Source organism: Tachypleus tridentatus, chromosome 11 (assembly GCF_004210375.1).
Source record: "Tachypleus tridentatus isolate NWPU-2018 chromosome 11, ASM421037v1, whole genome shotgun sequence".
In the NCBI taxonomy this organism is placed as follows: domain Eukaryota; kingdom Metazoa; phylum Arthropoda; class Merostomata; order Xiphosura; family Limulidae; genus Tachypleus; species Tachypleus tridentatus.
Genome location: NC_134835.1, coordinates 51,381,393 through 51,408,981, shown reverse-complemented (window position 1 = coordinate 51,408,981; position 27,589 = coordinate 51,381,393). Strand labels below are relative to the sequence as shown.

At 34.7% G+C, this 27,589-nt stretch overlaps 1 protein-coding gene across 7 annotated transcripts in view; it reads left to right on the top strand.

Annotated features, from left to right (window-relative positions):
* The window catches only part of LOC143232141 (acyl-coenzyme A diphosphatase NUDT19-like), a 35,113-nt gene that overhangs the window by 6,537 nt on the left and 987 nt on the right, over positions 1–27,589 (top strand). The window contains exons 1-3 of one of the 7 annotated variants that reach the window (XM_076467233.1): positions 1,472–1,494; positions 11,709–12,442; positions 18,067–18,274. In XM_076467233.1, coding sequence (XP_076323348.1) covers positions 11,813–12,442; positions 18,067–18,274 — 838 coding nt within the window. In that variant the 5' untranslated portion in view covers positions 1,472–1,494; positions 11,709–11,812. Of the gene's footprint in view, positions 1–1,471; positions 1,616–1,714; positions 1,993–11,708; positions 12,443–18,066; positions 18,275–27,589 lie in introns of those variants that run through there. The other 6 variants (XM_076467232.1, XM_076467231.1, XM_076467228.1 and 3 more) reach the window with 6 other exon arrangements.

Sequence of the window (27,589 nt, the reverse complement as noted above, 5' to 3'; positions counted from 1 at the left end):
AACAAATGAAAACAAAAAACAAGCTAGAGCAGATCGCCGTCGAGTAACTTTGCGCGAAATTAAAACAAACAAACAATCATGAGATACTTGCATTGCGTCCCACTATGCCTCGTTTTGTAAGGATAATTAGTGACTATCAATATTTCCTTCTTTCGGTGCCTGTTTTTTAATTGGTCAGCTGTAAAGAGATTATGCTTTGAAAATGCAGGTTTGGCACTTTCAAATGAGATTCTCTGATTTGTCTTTGAGGAGTTTTGGTGTTTTCTTGTAGGAACCAAGACTTACTGAAATAATATCTGTGTGTCATTTCTTATCCTTATGCTGACGTGTGAGATTCAGTTTTAACTTATCATCTTAATTTCTCAGAAAATCTACTGCACACTTTCAGGTTGTTGTTTTTTTGTACAAAATAACTCGTATTTGATTTTTATCTTTTTTCTAGTTCCATACGTCTGGTTTCTTTTAATCCAGCTATCACGCGTTTTTTGGTTGTTTTTTTTTCTGTTTTATACATCCATAAGCTCTTGTTTTGCACAGGTTTTAATAATCTGAGTTACATATTTAATACAGATGGGAGCCCACACGGTAGCACGAGTGAAGAAAGGAAAATTGACAAAGTGGTTACAGTTAAGTCATTCAACCCATTGATATGTTGCTAGTGGGTAAATGTAATAGAATTGTAGGTGGATTTATAAACAAATTAATAGCGAGTCAAACAAGTAAAATTTATTTACACGAATCACCAATGCTAAGTTAAAACTCACTTGAAATATCATGTGTTTATTTGATCTCTTTTGTATTACTTGTTTTTTGAGGGCTATTTGCGCTATCCGTCCATAATTTGGTTGTGTAAGACCAGAGGGAAGTCAGCTAGTCATCACCACCCACCACCAATTCTTGAACTACTCTTTACCAACGAATAGTATCATTATAACAACCCCCCACGGCTGAAAAAGCGAGCATATTTGATGCGACGGAGATTTGAACCCGCGACAATCAGATTAGGAGTCGAACGCGTTAACCCACTTGACCATGCCGGGCCCTCCTTACGTAATGAATGATACAGACTTTTTAGAAAGGGTTCAAAGGAGGGCTGGTGGGATTATTCTGGAATCGAAGGATGCCTTTTGAGGATAGGCTAAGATCTCTTATCTTATTTCTTTCAGAGAAAAAAAAAAAAGATAATATTACTGTATTGTACAAAATTCTCTGTATAAAGACCTCCGAGTTTGTTGTGCTATATTGTGAGGATAACAGAAAAAAAGAGCACAAGTTTAAGTTAAATATTTGAAAAAGACAGGCAAGGATTCAGTTGAATTATTTTATTTTCTAAGAAGGTGACTGGTTTATAGAATAAACTACCGTTAGCAGTAGCGGAAGTTGGCACTGTAAAATTGTTTAGTGTGTGAAATGAATGCTCAAACACGTATACCACTTGTAATGGTCCTTCTTAGAACTTTTCTAAAGATGGCTGCTTGTTTGGAATAAGTTTGTGTATGTGTATGTAAATACACACCTATACATATGTAGTTACTGATTAATTATTTAGCTGAACTAAATGATTCCACAGGCTACTTACTAACGATAAAAACGACTGAATTTTGATAGGTAGAAGGTTAAGTACTTGTTCAATACATTTTATAGCTTCTTCAACGATTTCCATTTTTAAAACGTACCTTGCACTGAATTTTTATGTTACTAAACATGGCCCTCTATTGGCACGTTTATTATAGGTTATATGAAAGATGATCTAATCATGTGTTGTAATGTTATTTTTAACGTTTGTTATCTTATGTTACGAAAATGTGGAAGCAATATATAACAAATCTGTTTGGTTTTAAATTTTCTACACGTATTTTGACACTAACTTACAATGAAAAGTTAAACCTAAAAATGAATTGTACCATGACTAATGATGCTCGAGCTTTTCATTCGTGTGCTGTTAATGGTAATTGGTACTACCAATGTTGGTGCAGTTTTTTATATAAAGTTGTACGTTTTGAAGCTTTTGATTTTGAAATGTTATTAGTATTAAAGTTAGTAGTTTAACTGTAAAAGATTAATATCAATTAAACACATAAGTAATGTTTTAACTTATTAACGTAGTTATATCAATACTATTATTACTACTGCTGTTGGTATTATTATCAGTATGAGTACGACTATACTAGTGTTAGTGTTGTGGAATTAGTAGTACGTACTAGTATTAGGTTACTGAATGTAAGCTTAATACTGATATCATGATTTAATTTTGCTAAATTCATAAGATAATGGCACAAGAAGATACTACTGTTAGTTTATGATGCAGATAAAACACCTCATAAGATTGTTTTTTAAGGTTATTAATTTTGGGTATGAGCTACTATTAGGAATAGTTGAAACTAGAATTAGTAGAAGATTATAGGAGGCAATTTTGTGAAAATTCGTTCAAGAGTTTATGCTTAATATTTAATTTTTCATGATGGTATTTGTGCTGTGAATAACAGTCATTCCATGTTTTACCATACATAATTAGCTGTGGTTAAAATAACATACAAAATTCATAATTTATTGATATTGTAGGAGTTTGAAATTAAAGAGTAAAAATACTATTTTACACATCTGTTCTGTGAGGCTCACAAGGCTATATTTAAAGTATCTAGTAGAGCTTTTGTTTTCATATTAAAGGAAGGAAAAATTACATGTTGCAATTGATACAAAGACAGGATATTTTAACAAAACTAGATTTTATAAGAAATGTGAGGAGAGGTTTTTTAAACGTTTGGGCTTCTTTGTTTTGTAGCTTAGAATAAAAATGACCTTTTCTTATCATAAAATCAGATACAAATTGAGTATTAGTAAAAATAGGTTCAAGTAATCAGAAGCTGGGATGTCCCGACTCCATCTCGGATGTATTCTGATGTACTACTTTCCACTGCCACAATGATGTGCAGACAGACCATTCCATGCTTCCAACAGACTGGTTCTGAAACTATGCAAAAAGTCTTTCACCTTCTATGGATAAGGAAGTTGACAAGCCAACATTTACTGTTGTCTCTGTCCTCACCATTTCTTCCAGTTACTGCCTACCATCTTTAGCTCCAAGATGAAGAACAAATATTTGTTTATGCCTTCAGTTACTGGAATCTCTGTCTAATGACAGAGAACCTGCCCTCTCAATCCATTGCTGGATCTGTAGAGGTCAAAAGACCTCTTTCTCTTAAGGAAAAATGATGTGATCATCTTTATGACTGTAATCACCCCTTTGTACTGATGGAACTCAAACTTGCTTTTCATTGGTCGAGTAGTGCATTGGTTGGACCTGATGATGTTCACTATGCAATACTGCACCATCCCTCTCCTGATATTCTGTTGTTTTTAACTGGATATGGCAGGAGAATATTTCTTTTGATGATTGATGCCAGTATATTTTCTTCCTATTATCTAAACCTGGGATGGATCTCAAGATTCCTTCAAATTATCATGTAATTACTTTGATTAGCTGTCTCTGTGAGGTGTCAGAGAATATGGATAATGCCCATCTTGTTTAGTTTCTTGAATTAAACAACCTGCTCTCACCCATCAAGTGCAGGTTATGTAGACAATACTACACCATATACCATTTGATCTGACTTGAAATGTTGATCAGGGGAAGCCTTCTTGTTTCCATGTTCTTTGACCTTTAGAAGACTTGTGACAATACATGGATGCATGGCATCCAACCATTTGCATCATGTGGCTTTTACTTATTTTTATTGGGATTTTTATTGGACAGACAATTCTATATTTACTTAGATTTGACACTTTTCTGTTTATCCACAGGAACTTTAAGCCCCTCGAGTCTGTGTCTTGAGTGTCACACTGTCACTATCACTACACAACTTTCTCCTACTGTTGAAAACGGGCTCTGTGTCAATGACTTCCACATCTCATGTCAGTTGTCAAATATGAGGTTTGCTGAAGTGGACCATTGTGGATGGTTTTCCCTTTTATTTTTCCCAAAACTGTTTGCATGCATGTTTACCACAAACAGGGTATACATCCTGATCCTGAGCTCTGTCTTGGTTATGTTGGTCTTTCTAATGGCCCTTGAGACCCAGTGTTTGCAGCTTATCTTTGATCATAAGTTGAGTTTCAGACCTTACACCAAGCAGCTACATGTCAAGTGTATGAAGACACTTAATATCCTCTTTGGGGAATGGATCAAGATTCTGTACCTAATATCTTATTTGTTGCACAGTCAACAATGAGTCTCTGGTTCTGTCAGGACCTCAACCTTGAAGATGCTGGATCCAATTCACCATGTGAGGCTTTGGCTCTGCAATTCTTGAGTCTAGAATTTGGACACTGAGTTCCATGAACCTCCTCTTCACCTCTACCATTTTCAACATTCTTTGCAGTCTTCCATTAAACTTTGATCCTAACTACAGCATCCCACCTAGAATTGTGCATTCCTTCCTCAGGGGCTGTGCTTTTTTCAGAATAGGTGATCTGCCATCCTTTCATTTGCCCTTCATATCCAGGTGCAGCGGGCTGGGTTGGGTGGGCAATTGGATGACATTGCTGTCTCCACTGATCAGCTCATCCTGCCATGGCTTATTACCATCTCCATTTGTGATCTTTCTTTGAGTCATCTGAGGAAGGTGAACACTCCCAAATTAAAGTACCCACAGTGTGGATTCCTGTACATGGTGAGGGTCCTCCCAGGCCAAGGTTCTGTTCAGTTTATTTCCTCTGGGATCTAAACATCCACCCACATGTTTGCTGTGAATTGTGACCCGTGAAGGGAAGGAGAGGATTCTGGTGGTTGAGGGGTCCAACCCTAACACACCAATTTGGCCTTGAATTTCTATAGAAGGGTGACCTTGGGGTGGCCCCCCTTGTGTCAGTAGGCTGGTCCACTTGGGCTAGGGCCAACCAAATACCAGTGTTGGATGTTCTCAACAGGTGTTGTGGACATTGTATGTGATACTGGTCTTTGGGTATAGTGCTCACAAAACCCTGGCATTGCTGCAGTGTCCTTGTTTGGCATTGTAGTGCATCTGCTCATAGGGCTCCATGGTGGGTGGGGTCAGTGGGCATTGAAATATTCTTTTTTTTATTAAGGATCCTCCAAATAAAACTTTAACTAAAATAGTTGAAGATTCTGAGCAGCAATCTTTGACATCTGTAACACCTGTTGTATTTTATTTTCTTATACTACATTCTTTTTCAGACAAACCTTTATGGCAAATGTCTCCCTTTTTCATTCAGAAGGGACTAAAGAGACTTGCTGTCTCTCCAAAGTCAATAAAGAAGCTTTGATCTGATGACATATTGGTGGAAACATCCATATCTCAACATGGTGAACTCTTGCATTCAAAGGCAATTTGAGATATACCTGTTGAGGTTATACCTCATGTTACTTTGAATTAATCAAGAGGAGTTACTGTTGAGAAGGATTTAAAGAACATCCATGAGTCAGAGATTCTCGCTTGGTTCTCCACCAAAGGAGTTTTTGCAGTGAGGTGTATCTCCACTCGCAAAGATGAAATTATTTTGATATTTACATCACCATCAAGGCAGGTTATATTAATTGCAAGGTATAGTCATAAATACCAAACCCTCTCGGATGTTTCCAGTGTCAGCGGTTTGGTCACTCAAAGATGTCTCGTCGTGGTTCCTTGATGTGTGATTCTTGTAGTGGCAAGGACCATGATGCCTGTGAGTGTGAAATGGATCCTCATTGCATCAATTGCAATGACTCTTGCCCATCCTACTTTCGTTCTCACCTTAAATGGTCAGAAGGAAAAGAGGTGCAGCATTTGAAAACAATTCATAACATTATTTACCCTGTGACTTGCTGTCCATCACTTCATCTCGGACGTATACTGCTGCACTTCATTCTACTACTTCAGTGGGAGAGCAGACAGATCTTTCTGTGCATCCAAAAGAATGATTCTTAAACCAAATAAAGTCTTTTGACCTCCATGGTTAAAAAAGTTGATAAATCAACTTCAATAACTATCTCTGTCCCTAACATACTTTGCAGCAAATCTCAAGATCCACTTCTTTTGGTTCTGGGTACAGGCATTTTCTCAAGTACATCTTCTTCTCCCGCCCCAAGATACAAAATGACCATTTGTTCATGCCTTCAATCGCTGGAATCCTCTTCCAACAGCAAAGACCTGCCCAATTGACCCAGGGCAGGATCCATGGAGGTCAATAGACCTCTCTCAAATAAAGACAGTAAAGAAAAAAAGATATGGTCGTGAATAGAAGGGTTCTCCACCCATTTTGCCTACACATAAATAAAAATGGTTACCTTGGTATAATGGAATTGTTAAGGTTTACATTCTAAACTGGCTGGCATCAAAAGAGTGATTGCTTCCTACCATCCTGTATGCCTTTCTTTGTAGGAAACATTTCTGAAACCAGCCAGTACAGTCACTTTTCAGCAGTTTTCTTTGTACAGAAATGACAGGCTGTATGACAGATGAATGCATGGAGGGGTGGCACTGTTGGTTGATCAGTATGTGCCCACCCTGTCTTTGCCACTCGACACACCCTTGGAGGCCACAGGTATTCATATTTCCTTTGGTCACACCATCACTGTTCTCTCTACCTGTCATCTGTAGAGACCTATGATCAATCAGATCTTGATGCTCTCTTTAAACATTTGCCATTAATTTTAATCCTGGGGGACTTTTATGGACATCATCCCATCTGGGAAAATGCTGATATTGATAGGAGAGGTTGCTCTGTATCTCTGATCACAACCTTTCTTTTTTCAGTGCAGGTTCTTCTAATTTTCATGCACCTAGTCAGTCCTTTTCTGCTATTGATCTCTCAGTTGGCTCCTCTTCATTATTCTCCCATTTTTCGTGGAGGGTTGGCAATGATCTACGAGGCAGTGATCATTTTCCTATAATTTTGAGAGAGACTGGTCATGGTTGATGCCACCCAACCCCTGTACCCTGGTGGAAGCTGGATCAAGCAAACTGGCCCTCTTTCACCGCTCTTGCAAAACTTGATCCTCTCATCAATAGACAAGTGTATGGCAGTAGTAACTGACTGTATTATACAAGCAGCTGCTCAATGTATTCATAAATCCTTGACACTTTTTCCATGATATTCTCATGCGTGGTGGAATTCTGCCTGCCACATGGCACGTAAGGCTCAAAAACAGATCTGAGAAGGCTTATGATACCACATGGAGGTATGGCATTTTATGAGACCTCCATATATATGGGTTACATGGCCATTTGCCCATTTGTATTAACATTGTTTTTAATGGACAAGAGATTCCAAGTTTGTGTGAGTTTGACACTTTCCCATTTTTTTCTGTGGGAACTTGGAGTTCATCAGGGCTGTGTTTTGAATGTCACACTTTTTGGTATAAAGATTAATGCAGTCACTGAACAATTCTCCCTTATTATTGCAAAGTGGCTCTGTGTCGACAACTTTCACATCTCATGTCAGTCACCAAACATGAGGTATATTGAGAGGCAACTACAGACTGCCCTCAGTTGTTTACTGAAGTGGACCACAACAAACAGCTTTAACGTCTCTCTCTCTAAAACTGTTTGCATGCACTTTTGCTGCCAACGGGTTATTCATCCTGATCCTGAACTTCCTATTGGTGAAGTTGTGCTGCCTGTGGTTCCTGAGACAAAGTTCTTGGGACTTGCTTATTTTTGACCGTAAGCTGACCACACATCAAGCAGCTAAGGGTGAAATGTACAAGAGCACTGAACATTATCCATGTCCTCTCTTCTGCCACTTGGGGAGTGGATCAATGTTTTGTGCTAAAGATATATCATGCTCTTATTTGATTGGAACTCGACTATGAATCACTGGTCTATGGCTCTACCAGGACCTCAACCTTAAAGATGTTGGACCTCATTCATGATCAAGAATTTTGGCTTTGCACTGGAGTTTCCTGCATTTCCCCAGTTCAGAGCTTATACATAGAGTCTCATGAACCTTCTTTGCACCTTTATTCATTACCACAGTCTTCTTTCCTTGGTGGGCCATGTTTTTTGAGAATAAACAATTTACCATTGTTTCTTTTGGCCTTTGTATTCAGGCACAGTTGGATGAATTGGGTTTGTTCTTGGATAACATTGCAGTATCCATTGATCAGCTCATCCCACCATGGCTTATTACAGTCCCCAAATGCGACCTATCTTTAAGTCATCTGAGAAAAGCAGACACTCCTGATTGGAAATACAGATGTTATTTGCTGAACATCTTTTGAACCATCCTTCCATTTCTATTTATACAGATGGTTCGAAATCAGGTGGCTGTGTGGGATCTGCCATGGTTTGTTGTGGTTCGATGGATAAGTGCAGAATCCCCTCTACAGCTTCTGTGTTCACTGCTGAACTGTACACCATTCCTCTTTCCCTGGATCACATAGAAGCAAGCAGGTCTCAAACTGCACTATTTACACTGACTCGCTTCCTTCTTTACTGGCCCTGGAATTGCTTCACATTAGTTCACACCCTGTTCTTGCCAATATTCAAAATCGACTGGCCCATTTCTCTTTAACGTTTACTTCTATCCAGTTTTTCTGGATACCAGGCCACATTGGTATTCGTGGGAATAAGCTCGCCGACACTGTTGTCAAATCTATCAGCTCTGGCACTATCACTGCTGTGCATGTTTCATACATGAACTGTGGTCCTATATTCAAGGCTTGGCTCTGTGCCAGTTGGCAGTTGAATTGGAGCAAGCAACATGAAAACAAGCTTTTCCGAATAAATCCTATATTGGACTTTGGCCATCTTGTTTCCATAAGGATTGGAAAGAGGAAGTTGTTCTAACTAGACTATGCATTGGTCACAGTTTTTTAACTCATTGTTTTTTTTATCTGGGACTGATGCACCAGTGTTTTATCTGTGTAACACTCAGGTCACAATAAGCCACAATTTACTGTCTTGTCGTCATTATGACTCTCAACGACAGCAGCATTTTAAACATGTTCTGTCCCAAGGCTGATCCGTAACTTGAGATAGTGTTATTGGTGATGGTGATACTGTCCACCTTGGAAACATTTTTAGTTTTTTAAAGGTCATTAATCTTTTTAATGCTATTTAAGTTTTTTAATTTATACATTAGACCTTTTTTAATGTGATTCCCTTTTAAGAATCAAAGCCCATCTAGTTTGATTTGAAATTAGAAAATGGCTGTTACATCAAATAACTTGAAACCAGGACTGAAAAGGCCAACTTCAGGTGACTAATGTTTGAACTACCCATTAGTCATCCTGGTGAGTTATAATTAAAATTTTGCTTCCAGTCTTTTATTACTTTCTGAAAATGGCCATAATGCCAAATAACTCAGAATCACGACTGGAAAGGCCAACTTCAGGTGACTGACAGTGGATTTTAACTTACCTGTTAGTCTTTTCCTTGTGAGTTTTGATAATTACAATTATACTATAGAAAGTCTTTTACAACTTGTATCACTGTAGTTTGTTTTTTTACTGCTGTAGGCTAGATGTAAACATTGGTTTTAATGCTATTTATGTTTTTTTAAAACTTTGTTTTGTTTTATCTTAATTTCCTTTTATGAATTTTACTAAATTTACTTTAACTTTTTATCATATGTTTGGTGCAGATAGCCAAGCTTTGTGCCATCAAACACCAAACCAACCAACCCAATTTAAAGCATCATTTTCTATTTGCTGAACATCTTTTAAACCATTCTTCTATTCCCATTCATACAAATTGTTTGAAATTAGGTAATTCTGTAAGCTCTGCCATGGTTTGTTGTGGCTCAGTGACTGCTCACAGGATCCTTTCTACAGCTTTTCTGTTCACTGCTGAGTTGTATGTCATTTCTCTTGTTTATGATTGCATAAAAGCTAGTACACCAATTGTGCTATTTACACTGACTCTTAGCTTACTACTGGACCTGAAATCACATTAGTTTTTGCCCTGTTCTCATTGATATTCAAAAGTGACTGGCCCATTTTTCTTTATCTTCTGTTTCTGTCTAGTTTCTGTCACATCAATTTTCATGGGAATGAGCTCACTGACATCGCAACTAAATCTGTTCTCTCTGGTGCCTGTTTTCTATATGAACTATGGCCCTCATTTGAAGGCTTGGCTTTGTGTCAGTTTGCAGTGGACTTGAAGTGAGCAATGTGATAGCAAGCTTTTCCAGATCATGCCTTTTATTGTTCTTTGCCATCTTGTTTCCATAAGGATTGGAAGGAAGATATTGTCCCAGCTAGGCTATGTATTGGTCAGTTTTTTATCCATCCTTTTCTTTTATCTGGGACTGATCAACTAATGTGTGACGTTTGTGACATTGAAGTCACAGTAGTCCACATTTTACTGTCGTGTGATTGTTACAACTGTGAGTCATGGCACCATTTTCAACATGTTATTTGTAAAGGCTTATCCCTGACATTGGACAGTGTCATTGGTGATGGTGACACTGTCCAATTTATATTTTTAACTTTTTGTGAGCCATTGGCCTTTTTAATTCAGTTTAAATCTTTTACTTGTATTTTGGAACTTTTACATAAATTTATTTTTACAATTTATTACAATTTTACTTTTAGGTTTTTTACTGGTTATTTGACACAGATAGCCAAGTTAATTTCTGCTAATAAATGTCAAATGACTAACCAACCAATGTTTGAAAGCAATAAATTAAAGATGAGAGTTCACAAGGTGAATGAGAAATCACTTGAAAATTACAAAGTGGAAGAAGCATTTGAAGTTGAAATGATTACACAGAAATTGACAATGTGAACACTTTAGGCCAATTAGCTTACACTGAAGAGGTGGATGCTTCACATAAATTTCACTGTATGAAACATTTCTAATAAGGAAAGTATATACATTATACCACATGTAGATTAACAGTCAACACAGATGAAAATAAACTGCTGATAATGTTGAAAAGACAGCTTTCCAAGTGTTTTATGAAAGATGTTGCATGTTTTTATTACCCTCATTATACAATACTTAAACTACTAACTTCAGTAGATTGTCTGTTTTGGGATGTTTGAAATGATTTTTCTGCTTCTAATGTTCTTTCAGCTAATAATATATTTCTAACAAGCACAGTTCAGGCAATGGGTCTCATTTTAGTTTTACTTTGAATCCATTGGGTTTGGTAATTTTATATTTGTATATTAAATGTACATAAATGCAGTATCCAGGTGCTACATTATGTTATAACTTTGTATTCAAGGGTTATCTTAAACTTCTCACAGGCTATCAATAACTTCTTGTCCAGTCTTTGTATCTGATTTTTACTTTCGTTAATGACTATAACTGAAACTAGTTTTTGGTTGTGTTACTTACAACACTTGAAGTGTTTCCCATAGTTTTGATTAATGACTATAACAGGCACCAGTTTTTGGTTGTTTTACTTACAACACCTGAAGTGTTTCCCATAGTTTTTCTATTATTGTTATAAAGAAATATCAGAAACTTCTTAAGTCTGCTTTTTTTTTTGGCTTATGTATCTGATAACACAGTGGGAGTATTTGTATTATGAAATTTATTTGTAGTAGATTCTTTTGCTACAAAGCAACACTTTTTAAATTTTTGTAATGAAAAATTATAATTATACTACTGCACAGTGATATTACTAATAGATCTTATAAAAGAGAGTTACAGTTAAGTCAAAGTTTCACTGATACATTACTAACCACCACATCCACTGCTGTGTTGCCCTTTACTCTTCACATGTTATATTAACTACATTTGTGGTTCTCCTAACAGAAGTAGCTGCACAGCCATGGCAAGAAGCATCAAGTTTAATTATTGCATCCAAAACAACTCCGCAACAATTGGTAGGGAATGGCATTGGTTCTTCCATAACAGCCATGAAAACAATAAGTGAACAAGAAGAGAGGTGTGACTACCATATTCTGATGGTTAAACGAAGCAGTTTGAGTTCTTTCATGGCTAATGCTTTTGTATTTCCTGGTGGGTTAGTGGAAGAAGCAGATTTTTCTTCAGCTTGGTGGAATGTGTTTGAAAAGGCTGGTGCAAGTAAAGATTCACTGCTGCAGAAGTTTTGTAATGTTAAAGGCCCACGTCCTTTCATGTTAAGAAATCCTTTATTGCTTTCTAGCTTATCAGTTTCACGTGATCAGTGCATTCCAGCAGATTTGGCATTCCGTATAGCTGCAATCAGAGAGACATTTGAAGAAACTGGAGTTTTGATAGGAAGATATAATATGGATGATACAAAACCTACAGCCACCAGTTTTACAAAAGATAAAGTTGAAATTGCTCAATGGAAACAAAAATTAAAGAAAAACCCATTCAGTTTTATTGACCTTTGCCTGGAGTGCAAAATATGCCCAGATCTTTGGTCATTGTATGAATGGTCCAGTTGGCTAACACCTACTTTTTTTGGCCACAAACGATTTGACACAATGTTTTATATTTGTTTCATAGAGAAACTGCCAGAGATCATGTTGGATGAAAGTGAAGTTGTCACATTCATAGTAAGTACATGTGATTCACTTGTGTGATGTATTTTATAGTTTCATCATTGATGTGCTTAGTACTTATTTCACCTTTTATATCATTTTAATAAAAATTTATTTTTAGGAAATTATTTTTCTTCCCTAAAAGGTATTCTCAAAAAAATTAGAGACGAGAAAATATAGGTCAGCTGCTTTATTGAAACTACCTATTAACAACACTACACCAATCATTTGAATAACCATAATTTATAATATTAGCTATGACAGGTAAAAAAAAAAAACACTGTTGGAAAATGATGTCAATCATCCTTTCAATTCAGTTTTTTATGTAAATCATTTATATGATACTTAGAAATGCAAACATTTGACCATTTATTTTTACTTATAAAATAACTTAAAGTCGAAGTGATTTTGTTTATATCTTTTCATTTCATGATATAGTACTTCAAATTTAAATTTTGAGTGTAGTCACCTTGAAACAACAGCTTCTGAGATATTTTTCAACTTCTTTGGAAAAGCCATTTTCTAGGGATGTGATTTTTGTTTTTTGACAGAAATGTTTAATGACCCAAAATCATAGCTTTTTTTTAAACTGTATAACTGCAGTAAAATATTTTTAATGAGGGGTTAGGGGTTTGGGAATGATGGCAGCAAATATTGCTGCTCATTAGTTCAATACAGCAAATTTGTGGTTTTGATGCCTATGTATGGGGTAGAAGCTCCATAGCACAAATAAAAACTGAGCTTGCATTGGACAAGAGTGAGGGCATGGAAGACAGTTTTGTCCAGTTAGGTAGGGCATTACAAAACTTATAGTTTTTGTGAATAAAGTTGCTACTAAATTGTTTTTTTTAAACATGCTGGCTCCAAAGTCACATTGCTAATTCTGTGTTCATGCTGTAAGAAACAAAGGATTAGTTTGTGATTTATTGCTTTGTTGTTAACCACTCGCACATCTTGATATGCTCGTTGCTATGTCATTTAATATCTTGTAACATTATTTTATATGAATTGAATCAGATAATTTACTGACGCAAAGCCTTCTTATGGCTCTCAAACTCCTCTGCTTTGTTTATAGTTGTATTTTTTTTTCTTATTTAGTCAATAACATCTCTCAAATCATGTGATGGAATCTTCTAGAGGTCTTACAGTACACTTGTGGCATGATTAAAGTCTTGTGAATATGCAGTCCACTCCATCTGCTGTTGAACAGCTTATCGTTCTTATGTTGAGAATTGTAATCCATTAAATGAAATTGTGACCAAACGCATTGTGCCACAGTATCTTGCATGAGATAAAGATTGGTATATTCTCTATACCAATATCATCTGCATTATGTTTCTGTATGAAAATGTGATTGAATCTGTTTTCAAGTTCTGTCTAAAAGAATATATACTTACTAATTGGTTGTACATGTTTTTAATTTTCTAAATATGTTATTACAACATTGCAGGCATTTGGCATACAGGCTGGTCTTTGGAAGCCTGTTTGTAATCATTTATACACTTAAATGTATCTAGTTGTGGCTTGGAAAATGTCTTGCAATCTCATAACAAATACCATATGTTGTGATTAGTTAAAACGGGTAAATAGTATGCATCTGTTATGTTCTAAAATATCCATCTTGCCTTGATAATTTTTTGAATGTAAAATCAGTAAGAAAGCAGTTCCACGTTTTATATCAAGTTGACTCTGTAATTCACATCATAATACAACTATTAAATAGGTTTGTATACATAATCCATAGACTGAATTATAGTTAGTGACTTTTCTAAACTAGTGGAGCCTGATTATATATAATTAATTATACTTGTTATAAGACATTACTATCAAGTATTATATTTGTAACACTACATTCTTTAATTTCTTAACATTCTTCAATTAGCATGTTCTTTCAATGAAACCAGTAACATACTGTAAGAAAACTGCTGATGCAAGTAAAATAACATGCAAATAAGTGCTGAACAGTTAAGTGTATTGGAACACATCTTAGGTGAGCATGACATTGTTGATCATTGAAATTATTCCAAGATCTTAGAAAAGGCCTCTTATGAACAAAGCCTTTACATAAAAGGGGAGCTTATTCATTGATAACACGAGACCAAAAGTTAATCATGTCAGTTTATAAAATATTTCTTGTCTTATCACAAAACTGTTCAGATCTCTGAATTACATATTCTTTGCATGTTCAGGATAAAAATTTGCAGGATAAAAATTATTTCTGGGCCTCCTCAAAAACATACTTTATATGAAGTTGACTGAAATGTAGATTGGCTGTTTTATAAACATACTAATATACCAAATGCTGGTACTTGCAATGCAAAGAACAGAGGAAATGAAACTTGTGAAAAGTGCAAAACTGGTAAACTCCAGCTACCTATTGAGGCAAATTCAAACCTCCAACATTGAGCTGCCACATATTAGCAAAGATTTGAATTTTTTTATTGTGATTTTAAATTATGTATATTCTTTAATAAATTATAAATTTAATGTTTAAAAAAAATCACAAACTTTTAATTTTTCACTTCAGATGCTATAAGTAGCCTTTGCCTAAAACATCTGACCCAACTGTCTCCTTCATTTTGGGAGCATTACTTATGAACAGTGACTACACTGAATTGTGACAAATAAGCTAATCAATCAATATTAGTGTTTGGGACTAACTGAATTATCAGAGTACTCAAACTATTGCATACTTGCTATTATGTTTGTTAAGCACAAAGCTACTTAATGGACTAATTTTGAATTGCTGATCTGATAAAGGCAACTTTGTTGTGTGGGGGTGTTTGTGTTTTTTTTAACTTCTGACTAATGAGAAGGCAGTTGTCTGGCAGTTTATGTTACTAGCCTCCCCCCCCACTCCTTTATTGACTTGAACATACCATGGTTTGAGGAACACTATACAAATCAATCCATAGGACCATTATTTAATCAGTTAGAAAATACCACTAATCACTGGAATTTTAGTTTATCTCATGTATTACCATTCAGACAAACCTTATTGTAACTTTGTGCAATTTTTGAATTTTTGTTTTCTAGGAGAGTTTAGAAATATAAAGATTGTTTTTCACATACAGTTTGCTGAAATGAATAATTTTATCATGAATTCACTGCTAGCAGCATGCTATGTACCACCTCAATATGTACAGGTAGCTTACAATTCAATTACAAAATGGCAATCAAATTCATGAAGAAGGAATGGGGAAATACTGTGTAAAATTATTTCACTGTAACTCTGATGAAATGTAAGCTTTAATTAGTGAGTATAGCAGCATTAAATGTATAGATGCTTTTCTAAAGTAATTACAAACTCCATATTACTTATTCTGTACAAATGCAATTAGTGCATTTCCCATCCTGCACATAGTTATAATTCAGCATTCTGTAACTTCACTCTTTGGTCCTCTCAATGACAGTGTGCATGCACAGCTATCCCAGGCAACTGATGTTATTAATATTTCTGTAAGCAATTGGATTATTAACATAAATTTCCATTATACTGAAATGGTGTAATAAAGTTCATAAAACAATGGACAAAATGTGCAAAAACCTCATTGAGAAATGCTTTCTAGTTGCCCATATTCTTGTAACCATTAGTGTATATTTATTAGTTGCCTTTTCATATGAATGTGGCACAAAAAGTAAGTTCACTTTTCTTCTGAAAATTCATACTTAATAAATGGGGCTTTAAAAATATGTAAAAATTGATAATCTAGTAGAATTAAGTTTTACTCAAAAGTTTCAGTAAAATTTCTTTGCAGCTCCAATATAATTTCGAATGTATGTGGTCTTTTTTTTTTTTTTTTTTCCATAACTAATATTCAATAGTTGGAATTATTGCTTTTGTATCATCCTATCATGGATTTAAACTTAATTCAAAGTTACATTCTGAGTTTGTTAAGAAACAAATTGAGAAGTTTAATTAAAGAATGATAAATCTCCTGTATTAGATGATATTTCCTCAAGAGTTTTGAAGGAGGTTAAGAACTGGATATATGAACTAATTACTACAGGTATTTTTTAGTTCTTGAATAGTAGGCAAGTACTAGAGAATTGGAAATTAGCTATTGACACTCCTCTTTTTCAAGGAAGATGATAAAATTGTCCCACTAGTTATAGGCCCATTAGTCTTTCATCAGTTGTGGGTGAATTTTTTGAGAGTCTGACAAAAGATGGTTTTGCAAAGCAATTTAGTGAAGTTTAGAATTTTATTGGATAGTTAACATGGTTTCACTGAGGGAAGTTTTTGTCTCATAAAATTTTGACATTCTTTGATAGGGTTGCTGTTTATGAATATGAGGAAAAATATGTAGATTTGGTATTTGGGTTTTCAGAAAGCATTTGTGAAGGTGCTACACAAGAGGCTTGTGAAAAATTCTCTACAGATGAGAGGGATAAGTTACTAAATTGGACAGAAGAGTGACTGGATGGAAGAAAGAAGAGGATTGTTACAAATAAAGCTCAGTTGAACTGGATTAATCTTACAATAAATGAAATTTGAAGATGATATTAAGGTTTTGCATATTGCTAGTTGTGAAGAGCATGATATTGATCTACAAAAGGATTTAGATCATTTAATGAATTGGGAAAATGGCTTTTAATTATAATAAGTGCAAGATAATGCACGTGGGTTATCTTAATTTGAACTATAAATATAATTTGGATGAGAATACCCGTAAGAGTGTCATGAAAGTAAAGGATCTTGGTTTAATAGTTGATCAGTCTCTTAAGCTATTCAAGCAGTGTCTAGTAGCAGGGCAAACAGGATTTTACATTGTATCTACAAAAGTATTGAACACAAGGCAAAAGAGGGTATAATTTCATTGTATAGACCATTGGTTAGGTCACATTTTAAATATTGTGTTCAGTCTTGCACTATTTACCAAAAGAAGGACATTGAACTATTTTGAAAGGTTCATAGGAGGATTACTAGAACGTTGCCTGGCATGTGAGGGTGTTGTCATATAAGTATAGGTTGACATCTCTGAAACTGTTTTATCTTGGAAAAAAAAAAAAAAGACTTATAGGAGATCTGATTTAAGTGTGTGAGATTGTGAAGAGAAATGATAGTATTCATGCATCACTTAACAATGAGGATGATGGGACTAGGTGACACAAATATAAATTTTGGCAGAGTAAGATCCATCTTTATCTAAGGCAGTTTTGTTTTTTTAACCGAGTGGTTGGCCTTTGGAGGCAGTGAGTTTAAGAGAAAGCTTTATGTATAAGAATAATAAGGGCTGGCTTTAAGATTTTCTTAATTTATTTATTAATATTTTTAGTTCAATTCTAAGAGTGAAACAGTTGATGGATCAATAGATTCTGTGTTGTCCCAAAACACTGTTATGTTAATTGTATTAGGACTGACTGACTGCTACATCAAGCTAAGGTCAAATCCCAATAGGTCTACTTTACAGTTCACAATCTCTTAAAATGAAATATTTTGCATATGTATGAAATACAGTATATTACCAAAGTTCTTGTAGATACAAAAAATTTTTTGTCTAAAACTTAGTTGATCATGAAAAAATATATTTCAGGTACTGTTTTCAAGTTTTTACACTTTACTGGAAAAGTGATACATTATTATTTGACTTGAATAGTAAACTATATTTTAAACAACATAATACATGTTTTTACAGTCTTATAGTCCCGTCAAAATGCTTCAGGAGTTTTATTCAAGTAATATATTTCTTGCTCCACCTCAATTATATGAGTTGTCAAGACTTCTTCGATTGGACAGCTTTAAAGATCTGAAAAATTTTGCCATTGAAAGAGGAGACAAGGGTGTTGAACATTGGCTACCTTTGATCTGCACTGCCTCAAATGGAGTTGTGAGTTTAATGCCAGGTAAACTAGAGATACTATTACTTTTGGTATTTTGAATAAGTTACATGACATGGATTCCGACAAGTGCGTGTATCATACAAAAACAATTGCTGCAAGTATAGTTTAATTTGTAAATACAAATGTGCTAAAAAAATTCAAATATGGTCCATCACTTCGTGTTGCAAGTATAGTTATTCCATACAAATTTTTTTTACATGCCACAAACTTTGAACTCCCATGTACTCTCCAATAAATGTGGTTCAACTGCGTCTCGCATGTAAATCATCATTCAACGACCCTTCGCCAATGATAGTGTGGCATACCCTCCTGATGCATGCAACTCGCTCTATTTGATTCTACCAGACTATCACTTATGCAGTGATCTAATACAGACATTTTTTTTTATAATGCTTTCTTCATATGCATTTTCTTTCATGCTTCTGTAAAGTAGAAATATAATTTTAATATTTTATTACAGTTTATATCTGTAGTTTGACATTATAATTTACAATTGTCTATTTATTTTTTTAAACATTTTCATCATTTATTATGAATTCCAGAGTTTTAATTTCCATTTTGGATGTTCTTCAATATCATTCAACACAACTGCACAAATTTCAGACTAGAAGTTCTCAACTGAGGAATTTTCAGCTCTAAATTGTTTGGAAATTGATCATTATATGAATCAGCCTTCTTCTTCTGATACTGCTAAACTTCCTTGTTAATCTGCCAAACTTGTACATGGTTTAGAGGATTTTGTCAGACTCCTTTTCCCACCTAACTATGCCATGTTTTATTAAGCTTCTCCCATGGAACCTACTAGGTGTAAATCATTGTTTTTAAATATGATTTCTCAAATATGTTTCATTTTATTCATTTCCCTGATTTCTTATGATCCAACTCCTTTCTTATTGCATGACACCCCTTACCCAGAGTATTTTGTTTCCCTCTTTCACCTGGTATTATGGTACCTGCTGAGCATTTAGTTTCTCAATTACGAGTGGGTGCTAGCATACTTTGTGTTTAATGGGTCTTGGGTAATTTGGCCTTGGTTTACCATCATGCTCATAAATTTATTCTGGGTTTTTAGCATTTGGAATTACTACTAATTGTATGGGGGATGACCCTGAAAATCCTCTCCATTTATCCCATGCATAGACATGCTGCCTTTGTCTTACTCTTACTGTTCTCCTATGGTACTTGTGCACTATACTTCTCCTTTCTGAGGCACTCCACCAACTTTCTGAGGGGGTTGGGAGGATATATTCTCCCTCATTGGTGCAGTCATCCCCTTTGGCTCTCTACCTTCACATGTGGTTTCTTTGTTAGTAGGATATTCTGGGGAAGGATGCTGCTTTATTCCAGGTTTGCTTACCATCCATTTATCTTTAACATTTACAGATGAGGCAACATTAGACCCTTCAATCTTTGGTTGGTTGTTTGTCTCATTTTGAGCTCTTACAATCTCTTGTTCCTGTTTCCCACACTGCACCCTTCCATCCTTTATCTGTTCCTACCACTATGGATTCTACTATGCATTATATTGTTTTAAATAGGTTTCATTGTCACCAACAGTACCAGTGAGTATATTGTGGGTTCTAGTCCAGTTAGGGCTCATTTGGCTGACTTTTGTTTCCCTCTCAGGGTGGTGATTTGCTACTAGTCTTTGGGTTATCCAAGTATTGTCAGAGGGGCTTTCATCCTTTTAATTTCTCCACCCTGGTGTCTTTTGTCTGATATCATTTCCATTACTTTAAGATCCTATTAACAGTGAGCATCTATTCTAGGTGGTGCAGACTCAGCCTTATCCTTCACCTTCCATTTTTCCTGGTACCATATGACGTTTACCTCTTCTACCCTCCTCCTTTTATTGTATTTCTTCCAGATTCATAGTCCTCCTCATTAGGCTGTCCTTCCAGATTAAAATGTCAGTGTTTTTCATCACAGCCTCACTCTACCTTTATTTGAACCTTTGTCCTCAAGTTTCTTGTTTCACTTATTTCTTAAGATTTATTTTCTACTTCTGTTATCCTGGGAGTGTCAGTCATATATTTGCCATTGATGTTTCACACACTGTACCATTCAACTTTTATTCTCCTTTATTTGGATTGGTCTTTCCTCTTCAAATCTTCTCAATACTTTTACTTCCTTTCATATTCCATCTATATTCCTGGTGTGTTACAGATAGACTTCTATGTCTTATATGTGCTCTTCACTCTTATATTTCTTGCACAACTTTCTTCCATGGTTCTTATTCCTGCATTTTCATCTCCTGGCAACATTTCTCTATTTGGGACCTTTCTCCTTCCATCCTTACCAATTAGGTTTGGCTTTTGAGTTGATTTGCATATTCATCTTTGGTTTCTTCTTCCCAAAGTATGTCCAGGTGTCATCACATCAGATCTGGCACTTTACTTTTAGTCTGGCATCATACCTCCATCACCCATAGGAAATTCTCTAGTTGGACAATGGCTTTAACCTCATATTTTCATTGAGTGGCTGTTTCTTTTTTCATCAGATTGCAGTCCTCCACCTGCCACCAACCTTAAATCTTTGATAAGGCTGTGACTGGGTAAGTTATCTTTTTGTTTTTATGTATATCTTATGTTCTTTCAGTAGCATGTTCCTTTTCTCATTACAAGTCTTGCTCTGTAGTGAGCATTGCTTGTCCATGTATGCTTTCTATACCTTAAATCTGCAATGTACAGCCAAGGTGATTCATAATAAAACATTATGCATATGGTCAGTAACACGCATAGTTAAAATGGGATTTTCTCTAAGGTCACTAGTATGTTTTTCTTGTGATATATTTGCTTCTCTAACCTTCTCTCAATAGGCATTTTTTACTGCATAGCTTATGAAAGTTTTAGTGACTTACATTCAATTTTTAATTAAACTACTTTCTGTTTTTGTACCAACTGGTATAGTACAAAATAATAGCTAATAATTCATGTTTTAATAATATATGTTTTAGTTTCCTAATCTTGTGAGGTAATATAAAAATAATCTGAATTCCCTTAATGTGAGAAATGTGACAGTTTTTCTCTAGGCATCCGCTCTTCTCTAATTTATTCACCACCCCTGTAATAAGTATGAAATTTAATGGAAATTTCTTTGAAATCATCATTCTCAAACCAACCATCATTTTTATATACTTTGATCCTGTTTGGTTACAGGATGTTATTTATAACCAATATAAAGTGAAGCTTTTCATATGTAAAATAATGTTTTAATATTACATTGTTTTCTGAACAGAGTATTGTCAGTTTCTCTTTCAGTACTACTGCTGTTCCCATGGGAAAGATAATGGCTAATTTGGAAGAATTTGTAATGGCTCTTGTTGAATAGTTGTGATTGTTATGAGACATTATTCTGTGTTCATTGGTGCATTATTTAGTTAAATAAAAATTTAGTGCATTACTACCATTAGCCTAAAAAAGTAGAGTTAAGTGTTTTCAGGGGTTGACAGCAAGAAAAAATAACACTCAGGCATGTACTTTATTTCTTGTTTTTCATATGTATTCTTTATTATAAAAGTAACTGAAATGTAGAAATAGGAATCTCTCTAGGTTAATTATACTTAGATTAGGTTAAATAAGTAATAATAATATAAGAAAAATGTTTCACAAGGCATGCACAAGTAGCTCAGAATAACTCAGGGGTAATGCAATTTTATAGCATAACAATAGTAGTGAGACATGGCTCAAATACCATTAAAACAATGAAATTAAAGTACAAATAAATGTATACTGTTACAAGTTTAAAGTTGCTCAGAATAAACAAATGTAGTGTCATGCTATAATTTGAAGTATTTCTAGGAAGAAAAAGTAACTTAGATTTATTTCAATTTTCCTTTTTTCTTGTTGATTGTGAGGTTGGTCAAACTGACCAACCTTTGTACTTTGCATGCAGACTAGTAAAAAATAAAGATGTTTTCATGGATAAATTTTTTTTAGTTTATCAGAAATACTTTACTAAAAATCTGATTAGTTTTTTCTTCTGAAAGACATAATATTTACTGAAAGTTTGCCAAAATTTATGAACATATATGTACTATATTAAAAGTTAGTAGTATCAAAACTGTAACAACTTTAAACAAATACAAAGTGGTCACATTGTTGGTGAATTCATCCAAACCTGTGTAGGGAGAATTAATATGACCATACTAAACCATGGACTTACATATGTAAAGCAGAAGAAGATAGTTAACATCTGTCATCTCTTTACTTGAATAAATCAGAGGTGGTCTGCTTTTTAGTGTAGCCATTTTGTGGTCACCTGGAGTATAGTGTGTGTTCCAGCTTCTCTGGTCTTATCTGGAGGATAACATTGTGGGGTGATGGTCCTCTCTCACACTTCACCACAGGATGTTTTCAAGGCTAATGTTGCTGAGTGGGGTACCAATATGATTTAGTTTTATGTGACCTACTACAGTGGCAGATATCTTCCTACCAGTGTTTGGATGTTGGACTCCTGGATATGCAGTTGGTTGTAGATTTGCACATGTGTCTGTTTCACAGATCAGTTTGCAATATATATCTTTCTGTTCTACTTAACTTGAGGTTAAGAAGGTGTAGACCTTCCTCCTATCATGGGTTGGAAGTTCTATTCCTGATAACACTTGGTTTTGGACTGGAGTTGACCAGCTGTATCTAGTTTATCATGCTCTAGCCACTCTACACCTAGAAGCACATCCATTTTACCTTTTCCCACATTTCTGTCTTTAGATGATTCTCATAGGGTCTTTCTTTTACAAGATTTAGCTTCTGATATACTGAGGCTCAGATTCTGACCCAACTAGTTTTCTTTTCTTGTTTGGTTGAGCTCATTTCCATCCATGTATGCAATACATATTTCCACACTGGGTACAGGGTATATCTGATATGCAAGTGGTGCAATCTCTCTCTCTTATGTATTCCCCTCTTATTGAGGATAACACTTCATGGATGTTCTTCAGATGCTTTCAGTGTGGGATTTTAGCTATACATGTGACTAGAAGTAACATAGCATATTGAAAGTTACAATTTTCCAATAAGTGCTTGCTTACTTTTACTCACACTTCTCACTGAAAACTGATGTTTTCTTTTCTGCCCAGTCTTGAAGTGACAGATTTGTCTTGTCGAATAGGAATCACATGTCAGGAGAGTGTCACACTCCTGTTGCTGGAGGGCTGTCACGTGATGAATTACATGCATGATGCAGTTGAGCAACATTGATTGTGGGATATGATAAGAGTTCAAGGCTTGAATAGAGTTCGTATGTGAAAAGATTGTGCACTGAAATATAGTAGTTATACACTTGGCCGAAGGTAAGTACTTTTTGAAAATATATATTCAGTTTCAGAAAAGAATAACTTTAGGAACTTTTAAAAAAGTTGATTTGTGTCTAATGTTTTTAGTATGAGAATATTATTACTGTAATAATAGTAATATGAACACATTCTATGCACTCCTAGTGAGATTCCTATGAAGAAAAGTGATTTATACATATGCAAGTTTAGATTTACATACAAGTATAAGTTGTTTTATCAACAAGCATGATTGGATTCACCTTCTAATTAAACAAATAAAAATAATTCTGATAGAATGTGTGCAAACAATTAAGGGTTTAAATAGAAGTCTTTAAAGATGTGTTCTAGACAAGATCTTTTAAAAACAAATTATTCTTAATCACATATGTAGCATTAGACAGAGGTTTTTCATCTAATATCATGATAGAGCTGTCAGAAAATTTAACAAAATAACAAATGATAATCAAAAAGTTAAACTAAAATCAACATTTTATAAAACAGATAAAAAATTAGATGTTATTTTTATTTTACATCCAATGTTTGTCACATCAATGTTTTCAAAATTAAAAAATATCTTGTTCTGATTTATTAGTGATTGAATAAAATTAGTCAAATATTAAATGAAATTAGAAGTGCACCTAACCTAATGGAGAAAATAGGTATTTATGAAATTTACTTTTTGAATATGGTTCTGTATAAATTGGTCAGCCTTAAAAAAAATTGTAAATTTAGAATAAATGGATGTAAGAGAAATGTAAACAACAAAAGTGGTAATTCTGAACTAGCTGAACATGCAAGTCATATTTTCATTGAATGGGAAAAAACTTATTTTGGCTCAACTGATGGCATAATGACAAGAAATAGTGGAGAAACTATAGAAATAATAAAACATTAAACTAATTATCATAATTTAAATAACAGATTTTGTTTACATGCTTTTGAGGATGACATTATTTGATGTCATACAGAACATCTGTATCAGTTGTCAGACTTAGAATAAAGAATTTTAATTTTATACTGAATACGTATTGAATGTTTGAGTGATTTAATTATATTTACACAAGTACTTTGAAATTCAAATTTCAAAATTTTTTGAAATAAAAAACTGAAATTGATCTAAATTATTAATAAAATGGCCATTAAAATAAATCAAACATAATGGTATTTGTAGAAGTTTCATTCTTCCTTAGTAAATGATATGTAATTAGTTTATTTTATAAGCTGAAAAATGTGTTATGTGTCTAGGTTTTTTATTGTGGGAGGGGCTTGTCTTTGACTCTATTCCATAGGGAATATCTTTTTTACACACACCACAAGCTGTCTATATCCCCTCTGTTCAAATAGACTAATTCCAGTGCATCTCTCTCGCAGATCATCATGCATCAACTCTACCAATAAGCTGGTGATGTACTTTTGTTATGCATGTGACTACTTCAACTAAGTACCACTTTTTGGGTTGAGATGTTCTTTTTATTTGGTGTTCTTTGTGTGTGAATCATGATTTTAATTATTTAATTTCTAATGTTTTTTTTTTTTTACATTAAGGAAATATTTTATTTTAACTTAATTTTCCAGTCTTTATTTTTTCTTCTCTCACTCTCCTATTCTCCATCAAATACTTTTTTTGATTTATGTATTTCTGCAATGAATTCTGAGGTTTGTCTTCCCACATTTAGTGTTATACCTCTTACACTATTTTCACAGGCTAAACGTTTGTTGTTGGATTTCTCTGCTATTATCCAGAGATATGGGTCATCCTCTTTTTCCTTGAACTTGCCCCACTAATCCTCAATAAACTGAATCTGACTGGACCAATGAAGGTGTCATAACCTTTTTATGAAAGACAAAAGACTTTCATCTTTGGGTTTCTCTTCTTATTTTATTCAAGGTTGATGGGCATGTCCTAACAGCACCACAGACTAACCAGAGGGTTCCAGTCCAGTGGTAGATTGTCTGTATTGTATTGTCACCCTTTGGCAATCTTTCATTACAGTGCCATGAGTTCTTTGCATTTTATCAGAATGACTTGTCCTACTATTTTATCCCTACCTCCTATATTCCTGGTACCCTTTTCCTTCCTCATAACTTGAGATTCTACCTCCATCCTGTGTTTGTCCAATACAGTACAAGATTTTCTGTCTTTAAATGCCATTACACCTGTTCATCTTTCAGATTTTTATTACAGGCTGTTTGTTGTCCTCATACCAAACCAGAGATTAGAGGCCTATGCCTTTGTCTCACCTCATTCTAATTTTTGATCTTCCCAGTTTTACCTTGGAGTCATTTCTCAATTTTAGTTGGGCTTTTTATCCATGTTTATTGGTGATAGAGGAATGTTGCTGATGCTTATTTGCATATCTTGATATTTCATCACCTGCAACCCTCTCTTCAGGTTAATCTTCATGGGGTAATTTCTCTGTTTCATGAGTTTCCCTGTGGACTTACTTTGGCCCTATATATATATTTTGTTAGGCATTCATAGCATTCATTCATCATTTATATGCTCTCAGGTTATGCTAACCTCTTTCTTTTGTTAACTGGATACTGTTTGCTCATTCTGAACAAGAGTCTACCTGTTACCCTTATTGACTGCACCTGGAGGTGGCTATAATGGGCTGTTAATCGAGTTGGAAAAGTACTTACTGTGTCCTATTGAACATCTTGTCCATTTGGATGTTTCTCAACACATATCTCAGTTATGCCTGCCCTTCTCCTCTTTGACTTTATTTGATGAGTTTTTATTTCAACTACAGTTTGCAAAATTCTACTGGTTTGTTCTTCCATGGTAGCTCATATCCCCATAGGTCAGGCTTGAACATGGGATTTTTTATATTTTTTTTCATGACCATGGAATTTTGCCAAGATCCTTTGTTGGCTCTTATCATCCTTCTTCATACTCTTGTTATCGGTCATCAGCATTGGTGGTTCGAAAAAATTCACATGTTGGTGGGCAACCTGCTTTCTCCTCCTTGTCTGATTTCCCACATTTCATGGATGCATCCCTTCAAGAATGGTTAATCCATTTGATCAATTGGAAGATTGAGGTTTTGGGTCTGGTGTTCAATAGGTTTTATTTTATCAATGTCCTGGAAATTCTTGTTGTAGTCAGGTTTTGGTTAATTTTCTCCATCTGGTAGTGATCCATTCTGACTTTTCTTCAGTGGTTTCTTATCTCAATTACCAGGGAGGCACCAGTTCTCCATCCCTCTTTTTTCATATGCTGGGTTTTAGGGGGTTTCACATGCTTCTATGTTGGGCAAAAAGTATACCTGTTTCAGAGGTGGTGTTGGTTCCCCACATCAGACTATTTCCTCTTAGGGAGTGTCTTACAAACACTTTCAAAGGATGCTTCTTTCTTTACCTTGTATCATTCCCTCCATATATTCAGCATGGGATTCTAGCTTTTTATGTTAAAGGAAGTAATGTACTGCTTTGGAAATAATAAATTTCCTATACTTTTAATAGGTACTTACCTCCTCTCACACTTCCCATCCTTCCTCTCCACTGAAAACCAGTACTTCTATCTTCTGCAAAAACTTTTAAGTAATAATTCAGTAGAATTGAATAGAAGGAGTTGCATGCTTCATAAGAGTATGTCACACTTTTAATTGATAGAGGGTTGGCACAGGATGATTTGCATGATAAATGAATTGGAAATAGTCAGTTCCAATGGAGAGGAGATAGAAGGCTTGTGCCATGTGTAATTATTTTGTATATAGAGGGCAGCACTGAAATATGTATTCAGTTTAAGAAAATCGAAACTTTGCAGCTATTTGCAATTTTAATGTGATTTAGCCTTTATACTGTCTGCAGTATGTGAAACTGTTGTAGGTTGAGTATAATTTCAATCAGATTTCCTTACATAAGAATTTTAGTATTTTGATTTCTAAAGAGTACTTACATTTTGTTGCAGTATTCACCTTGCAGGTTTCAAAATTGTGTTTATTGACGTAAGAATTGAGCAGATAACAGCAATTATTGTAAAGTGTTAATCACTAATTTATTTGTTTTGTAATAATGTGTGTAAACAGCAAATATAATTATTT